At 45.8% G+C, this 21,566-nt stretch overlaps 1 protein-coding gene across 3 annotated transcripts in view; it reads right to left on the reverse strand.

Annotated features, from left to right (window-relative positions):
- Window positions 1-21,566, reverse strand: part of LOC147214476 (uncharacterized) — a 44,797-nt gene that overhangs the window by 8,937 nt on the left and 14,294 nt on the right. For 2 of the 3 annotated variants that reach the window (XM_086141690.1, XM_086141689.1), the window contains exons 2-6: window positions 3,661-3,876; window positions 2,235-2,289; window positions 1,987-2,077; window positions 1,498-1,889; window positions 1,013-1,177 (exon numbers count right to left, since the gene is read on the reverse strand). In XM_086141690.1, coding sequence (XP_085997816.1) covers window positions 1,013-1,177; window positions 1,498-1,889; window positions 1,987-2,077; window positions 2,235-2,289; window positions 3,661-3,791 — 834 coding nt within the window. In that variant the 5' untranslated portion in view covers window positions 3,792-3,876. The remainder of the gene's footprint in view (window positions 1-1,012; window positions 1,178-1,497; window positions 1,890-1,986; window positions 2,078-2,234; window positions 2,290-3,660; window positions 3,877-21,566) is intronic. The other variant, XM_086141691.1, reaches the window with a different exon arrangement.

Here is a 21,566-nt window from a genome sequence, read left to right on the forward strand (position 1 = left end):
GGTGCTATGAGATAGAAGAACATCATCCAGAATGAAAGGAAAGCTGGACAGGAGACCAGAGATGCTGCTCGCTGTAGAAAACAGTGACAGGAGGAAGAACTGGAGGTGGCAGAGATGAAGATGCTGAGCTTCTCTTTGGGAGCGACCGGGATGGAGAGGATCAGGAATGAGTCCAACAGAAGGACGGCACATGGTAGATGTTTTGGAGAGAAGGTCAGAGATGGTTGGGTCGTGCACAGAGCAGGGATACCGCATATATCGGTAGACGGATGCTGGAATTGGAGGTCTAGAGGAAGACCAAAGAGAAGATTTATGGATGTCGTGAGAGAGGATATGAAGGTAGTTGGTGGGAGAAAGGAGGAGACAGAGAAGGTGGATTCGCTGTGGAGACCCCTGAAGGTGAAAGCAGACAAGAGAAGAAGACGGTTTGGGGACGGTGGAAGATCGGGGTAGAAGGATACTGAGGAAGACCACAGTAGGGGTGTATGGATGGATGGATGGATGGATGGATGGGAAGTTAGCAGGTATGAGAGAATAGGATGCAGAGGAAAAGGGTTGGATGGAGGAAGAGGACTGGCGTAAACAGAACCAGAAAGGGTTGATTAGTTTGCACACACACACACACACACACGTGTCCGAGGACTCTTGGGAGATTTCAATGTGAGTCTTCTGAACAAACTCGCATGCAAACACATGCATGCGTGATGGTTGTTCTCAGTTTGCAATGACAGAAAGAGGCTCCAGGAAAACAGCATCACGTCACAGAATTCTAATTATCAACAGGATGAAGAGTAACTAAATATTAGTTCAAATATTAAAGAAACAAGCGGTCAGAGTGCAAGTAAAGTGCCAAAAAGAATATAGTTGTTTGTCTTCCCTGTGCCTCTCTGTGCATCAAAGGGTTTACGATCCGCTCGGAGCAAGGATATTCTTTTATTTTTTTATTTTTATTTGAAGATGAAAAATTGCTTAAATAACTTCCCCGGAAGGCGGTTGACGAAGACGCGTTCACCTTTCTGAACTTCCGAATGGAAGCGTACTCGGCCGCGGACGGATCCGGACACGCCAGGGAGTTGGCGGAGGAAAGAGGAGACCGGTTCACTCCGCTCGCCCCGTTGCCTCGTCCCGTCAACGGTCCGTTTATGGCGCCGTTCCCTCTCCCGCCCCCTCTGCCGCCCTGCGAGATAGAAAGAAGGCCGGACGTATTCCGACTCCTTGAGTAAGGAAACGCGGTCTTTGTCGCGAAAGCATTTCCACAATACAGTATAAATACCAGCGCTCTTGTATTCCTTTATCTAAGCATGTACGGCTTATCTTTGGTTTCCCCTCGTGGAGCGAAACCAGGGAGGCTTCGGCTTCAGAAATTAAGAATGTAAATCCTTTAATAAACCCGGTATTTGTATCATAACTCAGCCTCCGGTGTTACGAAGCGCTGCCTCTGCCGCACTTTGCCGCCTGATAAATGGAAATTACCGAGCACGAATCAGATGCACGTACGTTCCCGTTTCCGTTACGGGCTCCGTTGTTCTGAGCCGGGGGGCTCTGGGCGGCCCTGACCGCAGGCGGGGCGTCGGAAGGTATCGTCGGCGGGGCGGCTTTGGACGCGGCGTCGGCTTCCCGGACCCCCACGCTCTCGTACAGGCCGTCATCCAGGCAGTGGTTGGGCGTGGGGTTGTTCCGCAGACCCACCTCGGTGTAGGTGTGGTCCCTGGCCTCCCCTCCCCCGCCGCCCCGCTCGCCCCCCGAGTCCCCGCCCTCCTGGCTGGATCCTTGGGGACTCGTGGGGATCTGGGGTAGCTGGCGCCCTTGTGAAGGCCTCAGGTCCGTCTGGGAGCGCCGACTGTGGAGCAGCAGGAGGTCCATACTGGCCGGACGGCTCTTGCTAACAGCTGCACGGACGGAAGCGGGAGGAAGGGGGGGAAGCGGCGCAGATAATTCGGTGTCACGCCGTACGGATCGTCACATAAACTGCGGATTGTTACTTACAGTTTCCATTGCAGGGAAAGCGATTGATCTCGTGGAGCCTCGTATCAGACTTGCTCATGGAGTTTAATTTAGGATGCCGAAGGGTACCCTGCTGTCACACACACACACACACACACACACACACACACACACAGAGGGGGGAATTAATTCCAGAATACACTTTGCATAACGCATGCATGTGCGTCTGTATATGCAAGCGCTTTCAGGGGAGGAAGGCGGGGTAACGGCGTAATGAATGCTCGTCTCACCATATTTACAGATGTCCCTTTCTCTCCGGCGGAGGGGTGCTTGCTCTTGCTTTTTCTGACACAACATCAAAGTGAGGAAGGTCAAACGGAGCCAGTGGAAAGAAACAGCACACACACACACACACAGACGCACACACACTCTGAGAGGCAGATAGATACTGTCAGCATCCAGTGGTGGTAAGGGCATACAAGACCTTGGTTGATAACAAGAGCCCAGTCAAACAGAGGGAGGAATGTGACTCAGGCTTTTGCCAAAGTGGAAGATGTCCTTCGCTGAGGAAAATGTTCTTGTTTCTTCTCCTCTTTTCACTCTTAACAGCCTGAAACCTCAACATAATTATTGTGTATCTTCAGTCGCCTTCGCTATTCAACAGATGAAAAACGCTCTTTGTTTGTTTTGAGCAAGGCTCACGTCCAGAGTTTAGTTTCGGACCCCTGGGGTCGGGATTAGCTATAGAGACGCGTTGATACGCGGAAGGGGGGTGATAGGAAAACGCTCAGCAGCGCCGGCGTGAACGTGTGAGTCACTCTGGTTTTCTTCTCAGGGGTGAGGCTCCACATCTCATTCAACCCGAGAGCCCGCTGCAGCCCTGCAAAACGCAATGCAGCAATGCACGGGGCAGCTGGAGTTCAAACAGGTGCGGAAGGTATTTGCAAGTGCCTTTTTGATCTCTAAGTGCTGAAATATAAAAAAAATACAGCTCGAAAAAATAACCGACACAATGTAACTCCAAGTCGGTCACACTTGTGTGAAATCACGCCGTCCGCTAAGAAGCAACACTGATTCATTTTGACTTGTCTTAAGGACGTTACATGTGTGTTTTTCCACTTTCATCTTGAGCGTGACTCCAAATCCAGACCTCCACGGGTTCATACATTTGATTTCCATCGATCATTTTGGTGTGATTTTGTTGTCGGCACAAGAATATTTCATTCATTCAGATCGAGGATGTGTTATTTAAGCGTTCCCTTTATTTTTCCGAGCGGCGAATACGTATTCAATGATGTAGAATTCAAACCCCGATTTCATTGTTTTGACACGAGATGGTTCGGAGGCCTAGGGGTTCTAAATATGCTTCTCCGTTGCTCTCGCCTGGCTCTGAGTAAGATCTCCTTTAAACCGGAGGGCGCTCCATTACTTCTGCCTGGTGAGGATTCTACTTGAAAAGGGTGTTGCCAAGGAGCTCTGACTCCAGCCTGTCTCTTCGGCGTCTCGTGAACATAATGCCATCTGATCTGACGCTCGGAGACATTTGCATGTATTCTCAGCGCTCCGCAGAGCTGGGGATGCAAGAGGTCGGACAGATGGGTGGAGTAAAGGAGAAAAAAAAAGGGTAGAGAAGAGCTAAAAAGAAATAGATACACAAAAGGAGATGAGGGTTCCTCTTCCCATCTCCAGACCTCCGCTCGCCGAGGAGCCGCTCACCTTTGGCAGCCCACGCAAACAAGCACGATGAGGATGGTGACCACGAAGGCAGACGCCGCCGCGATCGCTCCCAGAAGGAGCAAGCTTTTGTAGGTAGAGTTTCCATCACCGGTCCCGCCGCCGCCATCCATGACACACACTTGACACACTCTCGCTCGCTCTCTCACTTCAACTCGGGCTCGAACGTCGCCACGCGGACCGTCTGCTCGGGAAAACCTGAGCAGGAAAGGGGGGGGCGGGAGAAAGGGAAGGAGAACATACAACATGTGAGTGACAACAAACTGAAGACAAGCTGCACCGACTGAGGAGACAAACCGCATGTGTGTGTGTGTGTGTGTGTGTGTGTGCTTGGTTTGCCTCTGGCTTTTTGTCACTGTCTCATTCTGACATTTTAGTTTCTATTTCTGCCTCAGTGAGAAAATGATGCACAGAAAATAGAACACCTCGCACAGAAGCCAAAAACGCCATCATGCCAAAACAAAAAAAAAAACGCATTTCTTCTTCCATGAGAAAAGATAAAATTATACCAAAACATTAGTTCGACCGGCCCCTGCGTCGGTTTCACAACCAAACTGACGGAATCCGTCGCTGTTGCGGTTGATTTCCCGGCAGAACACTCGCGCGATGCGTTCCTAATGAAACCATAAACAAAAAACTGCTACTTCCACGGAACAGGTTTGGTTTGATCAGATTCGGACCGATCGTCATTTAAATCCTGATAAATGTAGCAACAAGAGAGGTGGAGGTGCAGTTTGCCCAGGGAAGTAGACGAGTGAAGGTTCATGCGTGGGAATTTGGTGAAGAAGATGGACGCGGGTCAACAGTCCACGGCGACGGAGAAGAAGTGAAGAAACAAGCGGGTCGGAACGGTCGGAGAAGTGTGTCGGGCGTGATGAACGAGTACGAGGAGACGGAGGTGAGAGCAGCCAAGTTGTCACTGAGCGAGAGACAGCAGGAGGCAGAGATGAAGATCAGGAGGTTCCTCTTTCTCAGCAACCAGTTCATCAGAGGGACAACCAGCATGTTAGATGTTTGGACATTTTTTTTTTTTTTTTTTTTTTACACTTGTTGGTCTCAGCCCACTTGCATCCTGCTAATTTTTGTTTATTTATCTTATTCTTGTCATTCCGATTGTCACTGTCTATGTTGTCATTTAGTTTTGGTTGTCCATTTTCACCCTTACTGTCTTCTTTTCTTTTTTTTTGTCTTTTGCTTTTTCTAATTGTCTCTCTGTTTATATTTATATTCAGATTTATTGACACATAACGATGGCTGGAATGCAAAACCTCCGATCTGAAAAAAAAAAAAAATTTCAGGAAATGAAAAAAACGCTTCATTTGATTATAGTATGGTCTTTGTTAAAGATATTCAAGAATATTCTATTGTTCACACACTATATTTCTATATTATAATTTAAGAATACATAGCATGTATTTTTACCACTGACAATGCAGGTAAGTGTTTTTTTTCCTATTTTTTTCTGCTTCATTGTGCACGTAGGAGTTTTGTCATGTGACATTTATGCCAAAAGAAAGGGCGGGATTATCTTGCAGACAGACTGAAAATGTGGAGCCGTCCTATTTCTCACCATTCAATGCAAAAACCCAAAATCGAAAAAATTTGCAGATAGGCGGTTTTGCATTCCAGCCATCGATAACTGTTATGTTGCTGTAACAAAAGAATTTCCCCTATGGGGATCAATAAGTTTACCTTATCTTATCTTATCTTATCTTATCTTATCTTATCTTATCTTATCTTATCTTATCTTATCTTATCTTATCTTACACTAACCTTGGTTGAGCAAACCGATTCAGATATTTTACATCTCTAAGATATAAATCCCAGCATTTTTGTAAAAGTAAAGATTTTACCTGTTTCTACATGTATTTACGTTGATGCTGTTGTTGTTCTCTCTGCTATTCATATTTTTATTCATATTTATTGACACTTATAATTGTTACGCGGCTCTGACAAAAGAATTTCCCCCAAGCGGATCAATAAAGTTTATCTTATCTTACATATTCAGAGGAGGGATGCCAGGCAGGGGGTCCAAAGAGGTTTAGTGATGGAGGAAGAGGTGTGAGAGAAAAGGATGCAGAAAGGAGGGTTAAAAGATTGGCCGTGGCCCCCGAAGGGACGAGTAGAAGATGAACAAATGTATTTATTAACTGGCCTTCGGGGAGTCGAAGAGGACAATCTGCGCCGTGGTAGAACACCACTTAAAATAATAATTTAAATCATAGCTTGAAATGCATTTCTAGGAATATATTCGGACCATATCCGGGTTCATTAAACCGTGAGACGAAGCTACACGGGAATAAGTGTGTGGAAATAGGAAGTCAAAATGACGGGCGGAACAGTCCCGACGCGATAGGTGGTGCTCGGGCTAAATATCGATGCAGATCTTCACACCTTCCAGCACTATCAGCATCCACACGCCGTCTCGCGGTTCCAACACGTCACACGAGTTTGCATCCTGGGCACGGACGCGCACCTCGTCCAGGCAACTGGATTTTCACCTTTGGCTGACATTTTACCCCGTGCCTCTCCATCCACTGCCATACTGCTTTCTTATTTCCAGGAAAACTGACTCGAGGAAAACAAAAACATGCAAATATTACATCATATCGTCACGATTGAGGACAATTAGTTAAAAATATTCATTATAAGTACACTCCCTGCCCTTCCTTCTATTGGTTACAAGTACTGAATGCCAGTCATGTGATCATTTTTGCAGAACCAAAGAAATAGTTATTGATTACATGTGATTGGTTAAAAGAATCCATCCAGGATCACGTTGTGTACAATTTACACACCCGCTAGTGATCGATCTCTGGATTTATATAGAGGGACCGCTTTGTGAGGGGAACACCGGCCCATTGTTTAGTTTTATACTGAACATAATGACGCACAAACAGCCGGTCCTCCTTTGGAGCATCCATTTAAGAGAAATTCCACCTCGGAAGACGGAATATGTTCTGGTATGAGAACAATCACTTATCGGTGTGAGAAAAGAAACATTTGCACGATACTCTGCAGTCACCAAGCTTGCGAATTCCCCCACCCGCCCCGCGGTGCAGCAACACTCGCAGGCTGCGCGTTCCTTCACACACACACACTCACACACAGACAACGACAGGATTCTGGATTCAGTATTAGATGAGAACAACAACACTGGGAATCCAAATGAAAAACCCAAGCAGTGTGCAGAAAGAGGTCACGGGAAGCGGCAGTGTGCACCGCGAGCGTGAGCGGGAGAGATTCTGGAATAAACCGCCATGAGATCTGGCTCTGCCTCTCTGCTTCTTGGAGATAAAACTGCATCGTTTTGCTTTTCTTTTTTTTTTTTTTTTGTGTTGTTGTTGTTTTGTTTTCCATGCCCTCCTTTCTTAGTTCCTCTCCCTTGCTCTTCCTGCAGATTTCCTCTCCTCCTCCTCTTCCTTCTCTTTGTCTGCCCGCCTGTCTGTCTGTCTGCCTGCCTGCCTGCCTGCCTGACCCTGCAGATACGCCAGGCGATGCAGGGCGAATGAATTAGTTGAGCAGGGGCCTCAGACAGCCCTTTATGAAACAGAGAGACAGCAGAGAGAGTAAAAAATAAGAAAAAAAAAAAAGCATGCGAATGAAAGGGAACTGTGAGCGAGGTGATGAGACGTGGGAACAAATGAGTGGGATGAAAGGACAGACAGGTGAGAGAAACGAAAACGCAGGGAGACGGAGGAAAAGGGGAGCTCAACCTGCAGCGGGAACCAGGAGTGTGTGTGTGTGTGTGTGTGTGTGTGTGGGGAGAGTGATGAGACGAAGAAGATGAAGAAATAGCGGGAAAAGCCTGGGAGGACGCGTGACGACTTGGGAGGGAACGAGAAAGAGGTCATCGTCTTCGTTCCTGCGTTTCGTGCACCCCTTCTGAAAAATTAAAGGGGGTGGAGGGGAGGCGGGGCGCGTACGACGGATGCACGACGCCGATGGGGGAGACGCGCGCTTGGCTGTACGTGCGAAGCTCACAAGTGGCGGCTCGCGCTCGACGCCCCTGCGGCGCACGCGACCGAGACGCCGCGCGACTGTTTACATCAAGCGCAATGACATCTGCTCTCACAACAGCGCCGTAACACAGTCAGCGGTGATGATAATGAGGGTGATGAAGGGCGCAGGTGATGACGATGACGGTAATAATGAGGTCGAACCGAACGCGGGGCGGATGCGAAGAGAACAACTGGTGGAGCGGCGGGAGAAGGATGCAGCGGTGCAGCACAACCACAGGGTGGAAGATTTTCCTCCGTGTGTCTCTGAGATCACACACACACACACACACACATGCTCGCAGCACGACACCAAAACGCGCTCTCGCATTAAACAGCAGATTGCGGTGTTGCAAATCTGAAATCAGCCTTCGGAGCAAATGTTTCCTTGAGCGACGACATGTCGAACCGACGTGGGACTCTCAGATGCAGCTCTGCAGCCTATGATTTAATATCTGCTCAACAAAAGCTAATTATAGTGGCGTCTCACTGTCATGCCTTAAATAGACGGTTGAAAACACACAAATTCTGAGATATAATGAGTTTTATAACCTCCGTGTCTTTGGGGAGCGTATTTGACATCCGCTGCTTTGTGAGCCACACGTGGAATCCAAAAGGAGTATTTTTCCATTAATGCAATTCCACCTATCCTGATAACATAATCCTCAGTTTTATTCGCAAATGACTCCGTCGCATTGTGCTTTTAATGCGCCGTGTGTTTAATTAGATTCCTAAATGAGTAATTAACCGCCGTGACGCTGCTCGGAGAACGCGCCACACCAGGAGAAATAGCATACGTGCGGGAGCTGCAGAACTCCCGGCAAGTTTAAGCGAGTTGAGGACGACATCGACATTTACAGTAACACTTTCCGCTTGTATCACAAGTCCTTAAAATATTCATGGCGCCAGAGGACGAGTCCAGACGTCGGCTCGGTGTCCTGTACGCAGAACGGGCCGGAGAGGAAGGGGTTAGGACGGGAAGAGCGGAATCGGTAAAGGGAGCTGCTCGGATCTTAAAAGTCGAGACGATGAGCGGTAAACATTAATCTGCAAAGTTATGACGGGTGGCGGTGGCTTCAAAAGACGCCATCTTTTTCCATCGCTTCAAAGCGGAGCACGTTCGGGGGGAACGAGACGGGGGCGAGGCGATGCCTTCTTGTCCGCGGATGTCGAGCAGCGACGGGGGAGAGAAACCTTTCTCTGTGAGTCAGACATCGCTTTCACCAAAGTGTTTTTCAGACGGGAGTCACTCGAGAAAAAGGCGTCATTAGATGAGCAGAGGAGATCGTAAAGGAGCGTTCGGGTGAAATAACTGGACTTGAGCTATAACTAATAGTCATTCTCACTATCGGTCAATCGATTTTTCTCCTTACAGACAATTATTAATTCATGAATCACCTGGAATGATGATGATCACAGCCAACACGTAAACTAAATTCGAATTGACCGTTGACATGCAAACCCTGTACATTTTAAAGTGCGCGTTTCTAACTTCATTGTATTAATTTTCAGTATTTTCTCTATTCTCTTTCCTCCATCTGGGTGTAAGTGTGTAAACCACAGGGATGCACTTTTTCGTCCCTCCAATTGGGAGGCGGTTGCACTCCATTATTATCAGCGACGTGCAGTCAGGGGAGGCAGCAGAGGCCGTGCCTCACTTGAAAACGAAAAAATGTCAAATGCAAAAAATAATTCAATGGTTAATTATATCTGTGATTTGCACTGGAAATGCATTTTTCATTTAACTTCACCAGTGTTACATTTTTTTTTTTTTTATTCACAACGGCTGGATTTTCACATTTACTGTTCAAATACTGAGAAGAGATGTGCAGTGAGGCTGCGGAGTGCTGAGCCTCAACGTAGATTTCACAGTGATAGCTAACTGCTAGCATGCTCTGCACTGAGACCGTATTGCTGTCTCTCTGTATGTCGCTATCAAAATGTTGAAAAGCTTTTGCTATATTAAGTACATTTTTTTTTTGTCAACAACTGTATGTGTGTTACTAGTTTCTTGTGCTGGGCGATCATAAATCGGCTGCGCAGAGCCACTTGGTGAGGCACGCGGTTCTCCTGCCTCACGGTAAGCGTGCCTCACCAGCCATGCATCTCACTGATTATTATATTATTATCTGTCATTTGATTATTATTATCAACTTCATGTCGCCGTGGGATTGTGAGAAACATCTTCTCATGTACGTCAAGTACATGCAGAGAAATTGACAATAAAATTGACTTCAATTCTAATGCCGAAGTGTCCTTGGCAAGGCACTGGATCCCCAGTTGCTCCCGATGGTCTTGTTAGCGGCGTGCATGGCAGCTCTGCGGCCGCTGGTGTGCGACTGAGTAAATATAATCCGGCGTAAAGCGCTTTCAAAACGGAAGGTGATGAAAGCGCTTTAGTGGAGACCGTCTACGTTCTGCTAGGGAAAACCAGAAATAAAATAAAAACTAAAATCTTCCCGTTTGATGCTCTCTGCTTGAGCAGAAGCCCGGATGTCATGAATATCTGTGTTTTTACATGGCGGATTTTGGTGTTTCCCCAAGAAAAACAGTAGCGTTTTCTGCTATTAAATTAACACACAACAACTGCCACACACCCCAAAATGCACAGATGTGAAACAGCTTGTCCAAAGCAGCTTATTCATATTCCCACTGCACACCGTGTGTGGTCTTTTTAATGAGATCTAGCCCTAGATGACATCACATGAGCGACATTAGATTTAACGTTTAGATTTTTTTTTTTTTTCATGCCGACACAACTGTAATAAACTTAAACTTTCAACTTGCCGCCCTAAGCTGCCAGCAATTGGAATATTAAGACTTCCCAAAAAAAAGCCTCTTATTCCCGGCTATTTCACAAAGCCACTGTCCGAGCAATTTCCCTAATTGTGGCTGGAGATCCGCGATACGTGCGCGTCCTGTTCCTGCGCCGCTTCCAGTTGCTGTCATCACATTAGGACAAATCCAGCTAAGTGATGATTATCAACAGCGGACCGAACCTTGAGATACGAGGAAGTGTATGGCTCCGCTCAAGCTCAATAAAGAGATTGAAATTAATGAATGAAAAGGAAGTTTAGAAGATTCGATCAACTTCAATCGTCTCGATATGGTTTATTTCCCTTGTTTCGACGCTGAAAAGAAGCTGTGTATCGGCGAGAACACGCAACCTTCATGTTCTACTGTGAAATATCAAGTGCAATCACGCATGTCAGGTGTAACAGCACAACTCCATCATTTATTATCTCCTATCATCTTCACCGCAATAAAGAAAAGAAAAAAATGGAAGTCATAAAATAGAATCTGGCCCCTGGGAATGTTTTTTTTTTTCTCTCCCCTGGACCATAACGCCGTCCCCTCTGAGCGGCTTTTCTGATCGTAGACGTTCGGCGAAGTCTTTCTGCCGATCAGTCATCGATTCGGATCCCGGGAGTAAATGCCTTCGACGAAAAGGAACGAGGTGGAGGAAAACATCTTTTTCCCGAAAGCCTGTCTTACACGTTCATCAGCGGCCTGAGCGACAAATTGCATCCGAGAGGAGTCGAGAAACAGCGCGGTTGTCACGGCCGTCTCCGGCCCCACGGGACGCTGACGCAAACTGATGGGGAGGCAGAGACGGGAGGAGCCGAGAGAGAGTTAGGAGATAAAGGTGGTGCGAGGGGGGGGGGGGGGGGTACAGCTTAACCCTCTGACATTTTTGCCATCAGCTGCAATACCACTTAGCCCCCTGCAGCACACACACACACACACACACACACACATGCACGCACAGCTAAGACCTTCCCCACCAGCACACAAATTCAGTTGCAGTTTACCGCCTATCCTAGAGTGACCCGTCACAAGTGCTCACATAACAGATTAAGTGCACACAACTTGCTGAGCTGTTTGTCCTTGGCTAACAGTCTAACCTCGTGCACGAGGAATGCACGGAGTAGGTCGGAGTGATGGAATTCCTCCAGTAATACGTGAGACTATTGAAGAAAGTAGCGCGGAGTTGTCTCCGCGCAAGGCCAGCGGTGAGAGAATGCATACATAACGCGTTCAAGTGGGAGCTGCACCCGAACCCAGGATGCAAAACTGTATCGTCGGATTTTATTTTTGATACGTAGCGGTAACCTCGGTCGGATCTTCTGCCTCGACCGGTTGCGATAGAAAGACAGAGAAGTCTAGAAAGCAAAAGCGGTACATAACAGTAGTGCTAACAGTTCCATGGTAAAAGCTGAAACGATACATTAATAGCTTAAATATTCTTAAAAGAGACAACAATAATAGGCGCCTGGCGAGACGCTGCAGTAGATCAAGCCACAACCCCTGGGAAGCTGCGAAATGAGAGAACCCAGGGACTCTCAGGGAGACGATATGAGGTTTCTATCATGCATCGATGAAGGGATATGCAGACGGGATGGGAAGAGTGGGAGGAACGAGAGAAAGGCATCATGGGATGCGGCTCAGCAGAGTAACCCCATGGCGGCGTTAGCTAGCGCTAACAACAATCTCTGCTTGGAGAATGGAGAGTAAATACGCCCCCATCAAAAGACACTTCTAAGGGGAACGTCCAACCTCCTGCGTGTTGACAGGATCTTATCTCGGATTAATGAGAGTTACGTCACGTCGACGGGTCTCCGAAACCTTCAAGACTCCCGTTTCTGCAAGTCACCGGGCGGGAAACGCAGATATATTTTCCACTGCTTCCCCTGGAAGCGCCAGCTCCACCGTGGAGGTACGAATATCATTTTAACGGTGCAGGATGTTCACACGCAGACGTTTCTGCAAAATACACTCCCCTCCCCCCCGACCCAGGGGCTCACACACAATTTGGATGATTTATCATAATGTCTTGCAAATCCAAAGTGCAAAGATACAGCGCAGACACCTTGGTGTGCCCTGAAAAATAAAAATAAAATTTCGGCAAGCTTTGACCGGAGAGGCGTGGGGGGGGGGGGGTTGTGATTATCCACTCGGGGACGAACGATGAGCGGGAAACCACGTTAAACGTTATTGGTCTTAATCAGTTAAAGCATAATTTGGTGGTATATCTTAGATATTATACCTGCAAGTATTAAAATGATTACCTTTTACCCAAGTCGGGAGGCACGGTATTTCCAGCCGGTCATCACCAGCCGGAGATATTTGCTTCTAAATCAAATATTGTTTGCTCAACACACTGCTATCTCCACTATGATATATTAGATAGGAGACGCTTTCTTATTATTGCACGGGTAAACACACTTAAAGAAATGTGTGTAACATCTGCCTCGTCCGGTCCCCATCACGAATGATAATTTATGCATTTGCTATCTATAACGCTTATTCTAAACACCCTACGGGATGAGAGGTGCAATATTTTGTGGCCCCCTGACTAAAATTAAATTGTTGTGTTAGTGCGACCCATGCGTTTTTTTTCTCACATGCATTTAGGGGTTTTATATAGTGGGTTTAAAGGAACGGTAACGTTTTTGCTTCAAAATTTGAAAACAAAAGGATTTTTCTGATGAATAAAATGTCTAGTGACATTGTTAAAACGATCTTTTCTTTTCTTATTTCTATAAAAAAATGCAAAAACGAAAAAAAAAAAAAAAACAGGCAAAATTAAAATGATTGATTTAATAACCAGAATAGCCTTGTAAACATTATACCTCCTCTTATACACGCTACCAATCAACTTTCTAATAAATTCTAGTGGCAAATTTTCTCTTAACTCAACAATATTTTTAGGGTGTCATTTCATCAATTCTTTTTTAACATTAATTTTTCCATTTCATTCAATTTGTCAAGTCTTTTTTTAGAGGAACAGTTCATTGCATATAAAGATTTTTATAATTTACCTATTTACCTCCTTTACACCAAAACATAGGAAAACATTGGACTGAGTGTTACGTCTAGGCAATGATTTTACTGTCCCCCGGACAAAAATGCATCTCCGAGCCCTTTTTCGTCCCGTCATCATGTGTCAAAGTAACGATTTACGCAAACAATCTTTCTTTACATCTTTTTATCAAACATTACCCTATCAAAGCATTATGGTATGTGATTACAAGGCTATTTTTCATGATGCAAAGAGGCTTGTTCTTTGTCCGCCACTTTCATATCCACGGCAAAAATGGCTACGCGGGAAAAAAAAAAAAAAAAAAGGATTTATAATCTTGAGGGGACTTAATTAAAAATGTTAAATGCATAAACATTTGTAAAACCCACTCTGGTGTATTCTCAGAAGGGGACAGTTGGCAGCCCTGCTCCGGTTGCTGTTGGGTAAATCAAACTGTTTGTCTTATCTGTCCCGGGCCTCGATTGCGAGCCTCTGATGTTTCCAAATGGCAACCCCTTGTGTTGTTTTATTTTTAGAGCCACACGGATTTTTATTTTTTTTTATTTTTTTTTTGACATTTCACTCGTTTGCCTCATCTCGTGTCGCGTGGTGAAATCTTTCCACCACAAAACAACAAAGAAAATCCCAAAGGCTGCCGAACTGCCGTTACTTTACTTCTCGCAGTTTCCAGCTGCGGGCTGAGTAAATAACATCTATTACAAATTGAGGTTAAAGATAAAGTGAAATGAAACATAACCCTGTTAGTGCCCAAACACCGAGGAGCGCTTGCGCCGTTCATTTAAGACCTGAGGGTAAGGCACCGCATTAAGGAAGCTGCGCGGGTCAGGCTCGTAAAAATAAGAGAAACAGGCCGGAGACAGTTTGTTCTGTCTGTTATCTCCATGGAGATACTTTCATAAACCTCAAATACAATGCGTCGCTGAGCCGACAGACTCGGGCGAGCCGAGCCCCCATTTCCCTCTCACTTGACTTGACTTAATTAACCAAAATGAGTCAGAAGCAACATTCAGGATTAAGATTTATCCATTTGGGATTGGGGACCTCCCTCCCGCCCTCTCCCTTTCTCTGTTTAAGGCTGACTTCAGTGCTAACTTCCCACTCATTACTTTAATGATGGTGCTATGAGCTTATGCTCGTGAGTACGGTTTGGGCTTTAGCGCCGGCGCTTGGGAATAGCGTGAGACGCGCACGCGCGCGAACGGCGACACATGAATCGGAAAAAAAATCAAAATCCCGCGCATGCATTATGTATGGGTGTTGCAGGAAAAACAACTTAAAGTCTTGCAGGAAACCCGAAAATCCAAACATCTGTCACTTCGTGTAGTTTTATAAACGGCGTGATGCACATCCATCCGTAGTCACGCGTGCCTCCGCGGCGAGACGTAATGACGGACGTTAATGGACGGTAAACTGGAGGCCGCAAATTTCTGCGTTTAACCCCGAAGTACCGAACTAACTCCGTAAATTACGTTTAATACAGCGAAGCAATCTGACAGACAGATATATCCAACCCCAGCTCTCCGCTTTTGCTTCAGATGCATTATTCATCTGTGTGCCAATTTGGAGGAGCCCTCCCAATCCCCCATCAAGCACCAAAAAGAGGAGACTGTAAAGAGAGAGAGAGAGGGAGAAGTCACAGCAAGAACGTCTGAAAAAGAGAAAGGAGAGAGAAAAATATCAAGACCAGAAGAGCGAGAGTGAGACAGACGCAGAGAGGAAGGAGCGAAGAACAGACGCAGCTGCATTGCTCAGCCGCGACGCAGTGAAACATCCAACCAGGATTTCAAATGATCCAGGGAGACCTCTCCCTCCGTGTTTTAATATTCCCAGCTCTGCCCGACTTGTCAGCGCAGAGCAGATTAATGACGATTTCCATGCTAAAGACTCTTAGCCCCGTTGAAAAACTCAGAGGGAGCGAAAAAAAAAAGAAAAAAACAACGAAAAAAAAAAACAAAAAAACACGGGCCTCGAATCATTTCGTTCGGAACCGGGTGAAACGGAGCCGTGCGCAGTCACAGCCCGCGAAAAACGTCAAACAGAAGCAAAAAAAAAAACGCCATCGGATAACCGCACCGCGACGGGTGAAACCCCTGGTACTCCGCATTCACCTTTCGCTGTTGTTTGAGGCTGGATGTCAGGATGGTCCCCTCCCCCCCGCCTCTCCGTCTCAGACGCCGCGACTCTGGCGGCGGCCGCGGCGGTCCGTACCGAGACAGCTTGCAGCTTCCTTCTCATCCGCGCCCGGCTCCCAGGTCTGTGACCTATCTTGGCAGCAGCCTGTCACACACACACACACACACACCAGACCTTTGCAACATCACTGCCTCACAGCAGACATCAGTTGGCTGTGTGTGTGTGTGTGTGAGAGAGAGAGAGAGGGGGACGGGGGATGGGGAGTGTGTGGCCTGGATCAGTCGGATTGCTGTTTAATCTGCCACCCTCTCCCTGTAACGTAGGTCTCAGCTGTTAGTGCTAACAGCTGGACGTGTCCACACCAAGACCACATCGCCGCACGACCGGCTGCAGAATCCCGTCCCGTCTCGTGTCCGATCCCGCGGTGGCTTTTGAGATCTCCGACGTGATCGTAAATGACCGCAGGACGTTCGGAGGAGGAGTTAGACCTCTCCTCTTTGGTATCTGTCAAAGCAGGGAGCCGCGCTGAGGATTCGCCTGTCAGATTTGGCCTCCGTTGTCAGTCCGCTCTGATTCTGCTCCCTCAGCTTTGTCGTGTCACCGTTCGGATTGCCTCCGAGAGATCCCGGGAGTCTCTCGCGCGGAGCGTATATCCCGAGCCTCTTGGCCGATTTACATCGGGTCGGTCCTTCCGGAGGCAGACGGAACGTTCGAGGTTTACCGATAACGCCGCCGACGGGGATTTAAATCAAGCGTCGATAATCTCCGGAGGTGCCGTCATCACAATCCCGCGCGTACGGGAAAACGGGCCTCAACCTTCGGTAACAGAAGTCATTTATTTCACGGCGCGTTTCGACAATATTCCAGTATTTTCTTGCCATGTTGGAATAAGAGCAGGATTGATTTTCTGGGAAATCTGCACCGGCAATTTTTCAGCTCTAGACCTCTCAACATTACAGGGAGTGTGCAGGGAGCCTGAGATCTGGAAAATGTCCGGAAGGTCCGGCTTTTAATTTAGAAAGCGGTGATGATACACTACATGTTATGATCATTTGCATTGAGAGCTGCGTAATCATGCAAAGCCCGAAAATACGATGCAATTATATTAACATACACACCGCTCTTCCCCGAGCATCCGCACAAGACACCTTTGCACAAGTCGGGCCTGATAGAATATTGGAAATGCTTGTATTCATTAATAACTGATAACTATCTATCTGCATTTTCTAGTCTGAGCTAGCAGAATATCTAAGGCGAGGTATATCAAGACACCAGAACATATTTCACTTAAAATATGGCAATATGGCCATATTTTGCAGCCAACAGAAGGAAAGGGAACATTTGTTGACGTTTTATTTAATGTTTTAGTCGGATTACCGGGGTCTCATTTGCACGGATCTAAAGCGGTGGGGTCGGTGCGTGTCATTTTATCCCAGCGGTTCTGTCTCACGCGATTCCAAATCCCGATACCTACAAGTACCTCGGGGTCCACATTAACGATAAATTGGTCTGGTCAAACAACGCTTATGAAATCCACAGGAAGGGTCAGAGCGGGATGTTCTGAACCATCTTGAGGTGGAGAGGGTGAAGGATAAACCGGGAGCGATCCCGGACGATCCTTCCCATTCCCTGCACGACGAGCCGTGGCCGATGGGCGGCTCCTTCATCCCACCACGGTGCAGAACTGAACGCTTCAGACGCTCCTTTGTGCCCACGGCCCATCAGACGGTATAACAGCAGTCTGGACGGCACACGACTCTGACCGGCCCGAGGTGCATCTGTGCTGCTTCCACAAGCTCACTACCTCAATCATCACATGTCATGCACTAATTCTGCTGTCTTTCTTGTCCTTGTGGGGCCCGGCCTGCACGCTTCCTGCCAATTTTGTTTATTTATTTCATGCTTGTCATTGCTATTGTCACTTTATTTGTATTATTGTTAAGTTCTGGTTGTGTATTCTTCACCCTTACCGTTCCTTTATGTTGTCCATTCTTATCCCTGATGTTATTGCTGTTCTTGTTGCCGCTGCTGTCAATTTATTCCTGGATGTCTTGCTATCTTCTGTATCTCTATTTATATTTATACATATATATTATATTTATTTGACTTTTTACTTTTACTTTTTTCTTTTTGGACATTATAACTGTTACGCTGCTGTGACAAAGGAATTTCCCCAATGGGAATCAATAAAGTTTATCTTATCTTATCTTATCTTATCTTATCTTATCTAATAAGAATAAGAATAAGAATAAGAATAAGAATAAGAATAAGAATAAGAATAAGAATAAGAATAAGAATAAGAATAAGAATAAGAATAAGAATAAGAATAAGAACAAAAGAACAACTTTATTTATCTCGAAGGAAATTGTTGTGCCAGAGTTTGAAGTAAAACATAACAATAATAAATAATAGTAGTAAATTGTATAAACAGTAAAAAAAATGGGGGGGGGGGGGGAGAATAAGAAATACAAATAAAACTATAAAGTGTCAAAGTCAAGGCTATAAAGTGTTTTAAGGTCTTATCTTATCTTATCTTATCTTAGCTTCCCTTGCCGCACAATGGCATTTCCGTCTGATCCAAAGATGTTTTTTTTAAACACCAAGCCCGATTACTTCATTATATTCCCTTAGGGGATTAAATCAATTCAATTATATCTCATTTTTATCTGTTTTCATTTATACAAATATAGGCGCTCATATGAGGCGTTAAATCAAGATTAAGATCCCGTCCGGCACAAACAAGAGACCGGAGGTTTGTACCTCTTTTATAGCCGAGTGCAATTTTTCGCCTGCGCACGCTCGCTGTTAATATTGTGTGCGGCAACAGGACGAAGATAAGATACATATGTTCGAAAAACGGTGTGCACAGCTCACTTCCTGCCTCTTGATGCAGACTTCTTCAGCACGCAGATGTCGCTTGCTCTGCTTTTTCCTGGGGTCATGACTGCAGTCGCTGGAGAATATTTATACGCACGCAGAAGATTAAATCAACTGGTTTGGGGGATGTTTCTGCTTTCCAAAGGAATATATGCCTCTTGCCCGTTTTTTAAGTTTTCGGTTTGAAGAGCAGATCCTTTTAAGTGTTCAAAGGTGGGCGTTAAAAATCTCCGCGCATCATCCGATCGGGGGGCCTCGGTTTTACATGCCCTCGAAAATGTTCACATAAAACAGCCCCGAAAAGTCAAACAAACATGAATGGAGACTGGAACAGCCAGTGTAGACCCACATGGCAGCGCGCTTCCCCGTGTCTTGAGCGGTGACTGATGTTTTCACACTTGTGTGAGGTGGGGGGGGGATTGCTATTTCTGCACGAAAGCCAGATAACTCAATTATTCATTGCGGATGCTGCTGCACTCACTTTACCTCTTTAAGGAAGAGGGCGTGTGTGTCTTGCTCATACTGTGCACTGGATGTGTCAACGCGCTTGGCTGCGCGCGCCTGTGTGTGTGTGTGTGTGTGTGTGTGTGTGAGGGGACCTCCGACGAGGATGAACCGGCGACATGCCACCAGCACACAGTGGGAGAGATGAGAGGGAACGTGGAGGAGAGGAAAAAAAAGAGCTGTCACAAACACGGCAATCAAAGAGATACGAGCCGTGAGGTGGGAATCAAAGAGCAGACGCCCAAAGTGCGAAGGAATTGGTTCCCTTATCTGCCCTCTGAGCCAGACGTGAGCATCTCCGGCTCAATGAGGGGTTACAATGGAAAAGATTTTTCAAAATTTCAAAAATATTGCGTTCCATTTTATCCCCTCTCCCACCCCCGCCCGCTGTGAGTGTTGTCGGTTATACAGCGGGATATCACTCATGTCCAGTGAAATGACAATGATTCACATGTGACACACTCCTCCTACCTGTCAGCCAGCAGACACATAGAATCTATTATTATTATTATCATTATTACTAGAAGCAGCATTTCTTGACATTATCTTGCATTTTACAATTGAATTAGTTAAGCGGTAAAAAAAAAAAAAAAATGTCATTTTAAAGAGAAAAATCTATTTCCGTTCGTAAATGCTGTAAATCCCAGCATATAAGCTGCTACTTTTTTCACTCCCTTTACGAACTGCAGCTTTTACGACGATGTGGCTAATTTATGGATTTTTATAGGGTCATTACGGTAGCTTCCTTCCACAGCGGACGAATGAAACTGTTTCGGCAAACTCACTCGCATTTATGGTAATTCTTCGGATCGGCCGTTAACGCACACATTTGATGCAGCTTTCAAGTTGAAAGCGATCGGTCTGGATGTGGAAGAAGGAAACAGAGCTCGTAAGAGCGCGTGAGTTCGGCATATGTTCTGAAAAAAGCATTTGCACGATGTACTGTTGGTTATAGACGTCATTTATTTAATTGTTTAAAAAGCTGCACCTGCAGTTTTTTAAACAAGTACGGCTTAAGTGCGGCTTATTTATGTCAAATATCTTTTCTATTAAAATTACTAGGTGCGGCCTATAGTAAGGTGCGCTCTATAATCCGGAATTCACGGTACATTTTCTTTCGTCTCGGATTCAGAATCCGTCTTCGATGAATCTCCCGCGTGCCGATATGTGTGCGCGTGCTTTCTATTGTAAAAACGCCTTGTGACCATCTACCCAGGTGCAAAGGAGGTTACGATTTATCTAAGAAACTCCTGATTTGAAGAAATCTCTATGCTTTTCATCTCTTGCCAGTTACGAGGGATCTTGAAATGCCACGTCTCAGTCGGGTTCAGTTGTCTCTCGGCTCTAACGGAGGCTAAGATTTTGCAGCTCCTGATGACCGGCTCAAAGGTGGACGGAGACTTTTTGCAGAGCATTCGTCCATCAGCTCCAGCGAGCACACCTTGGAAGAATCCCCATGGGCCCTTTCCGTGTTTCCCATGACAAGTGAATACTCTTCATGCATGACACGGAAAATATTTTTTTTTTAATTCGTTTCTTACATGTAGTTCTAAATTCGAAGATTAGGATGAATTTGTAACATTGAAATAAAACGTGATTCGTTTCAACGGCGCTCAAAATTTCCATCGCCACGCCGGCGACGCCATTTATCGGTTTGTCGTGCAGATGTTGTGTGCTGAGGTGCGGGAGCTAAAATCGCATGAACTAAGTAAAATAAACAAATTTAATTGGCTATTATTTAGCAAATCGATATTTTACGTTGCGCAATTGAAATAGTTGTTTTTTTTATTTTTTATTTAGGTTGACAGCTGACAGCACGCTCCAGTGCACGCGATAAAACAAGGACAACAACGTTTTTTTTTTTGTTTGTTTTTTTTGGGTTAATTTTTTCGGTATAATTTAAGTTGGGCTTTTTGTTTCCTAAATACGACAAGCACTTAAATAGACTTAAATAAGTATTTTCTTTGAAAATAACCTTCAATCCAGCGTGTCCTTTGAAATGAAGCTTTCTTTGCGGCGATTGGTCGATTTCGTTTCCCGATGTTGATGGTGATTGGTTCCCCAGCCCATAACATTGGTCAATCACCAGAGAAGTGCAAGGAGCTGATAAATTCTGATCTTTACGCGATTCGCACCCCTTCCAACCTGCACAACGTGCTGCTCTTTTCCACCCCAAGAGCCTCAAGTCCTACAATTTAAGCGTCAAGATCATTAATTACTTGGTTTTACATAATCTTGTTTCCCTGGCGGTTTTGTAAACAAACCTATAGTTCCTTTCCAAATGCCCGATCACAGATGTTTTGGTGAGGAATGTGTTGATAGGAGGAGCCCCCGGAGCGGGATAGAGCTTTGCGCGAGTAAATCACAGATAATGTTATTCATCTGGTTTTTACTCAGGAAATGAGATTTAATCACAGTGTCCGTGAAAAAAAAAAAAAAAAAAAAAAAAAGACACGGCTTAAAGGGTTTTAAGCTCTGCATCAGAGATCTCACGGCGTTTGGGAGTTTTCCCAAAAGCAAAGCCTGATTTGGGCAATTTTGCTTGACTGTGG

This window comes from Fistularia commersonii, chromosome 34 (genome assembly GCF_037954325.1).
Source record: "Fistularia commersonii isolate RoL2024-O1a breed Wild chromosome 34, RoL_Fcom_v1.0, whole genome shotgun sequence".
In the NCBI taxonomy this organism is placed as follows: Eukaryota; Metazoa; Chordata; class Actinopteri; order Syngnathiformes; family Fistulariidae; genus Fistularia; species Fistularia commersonii.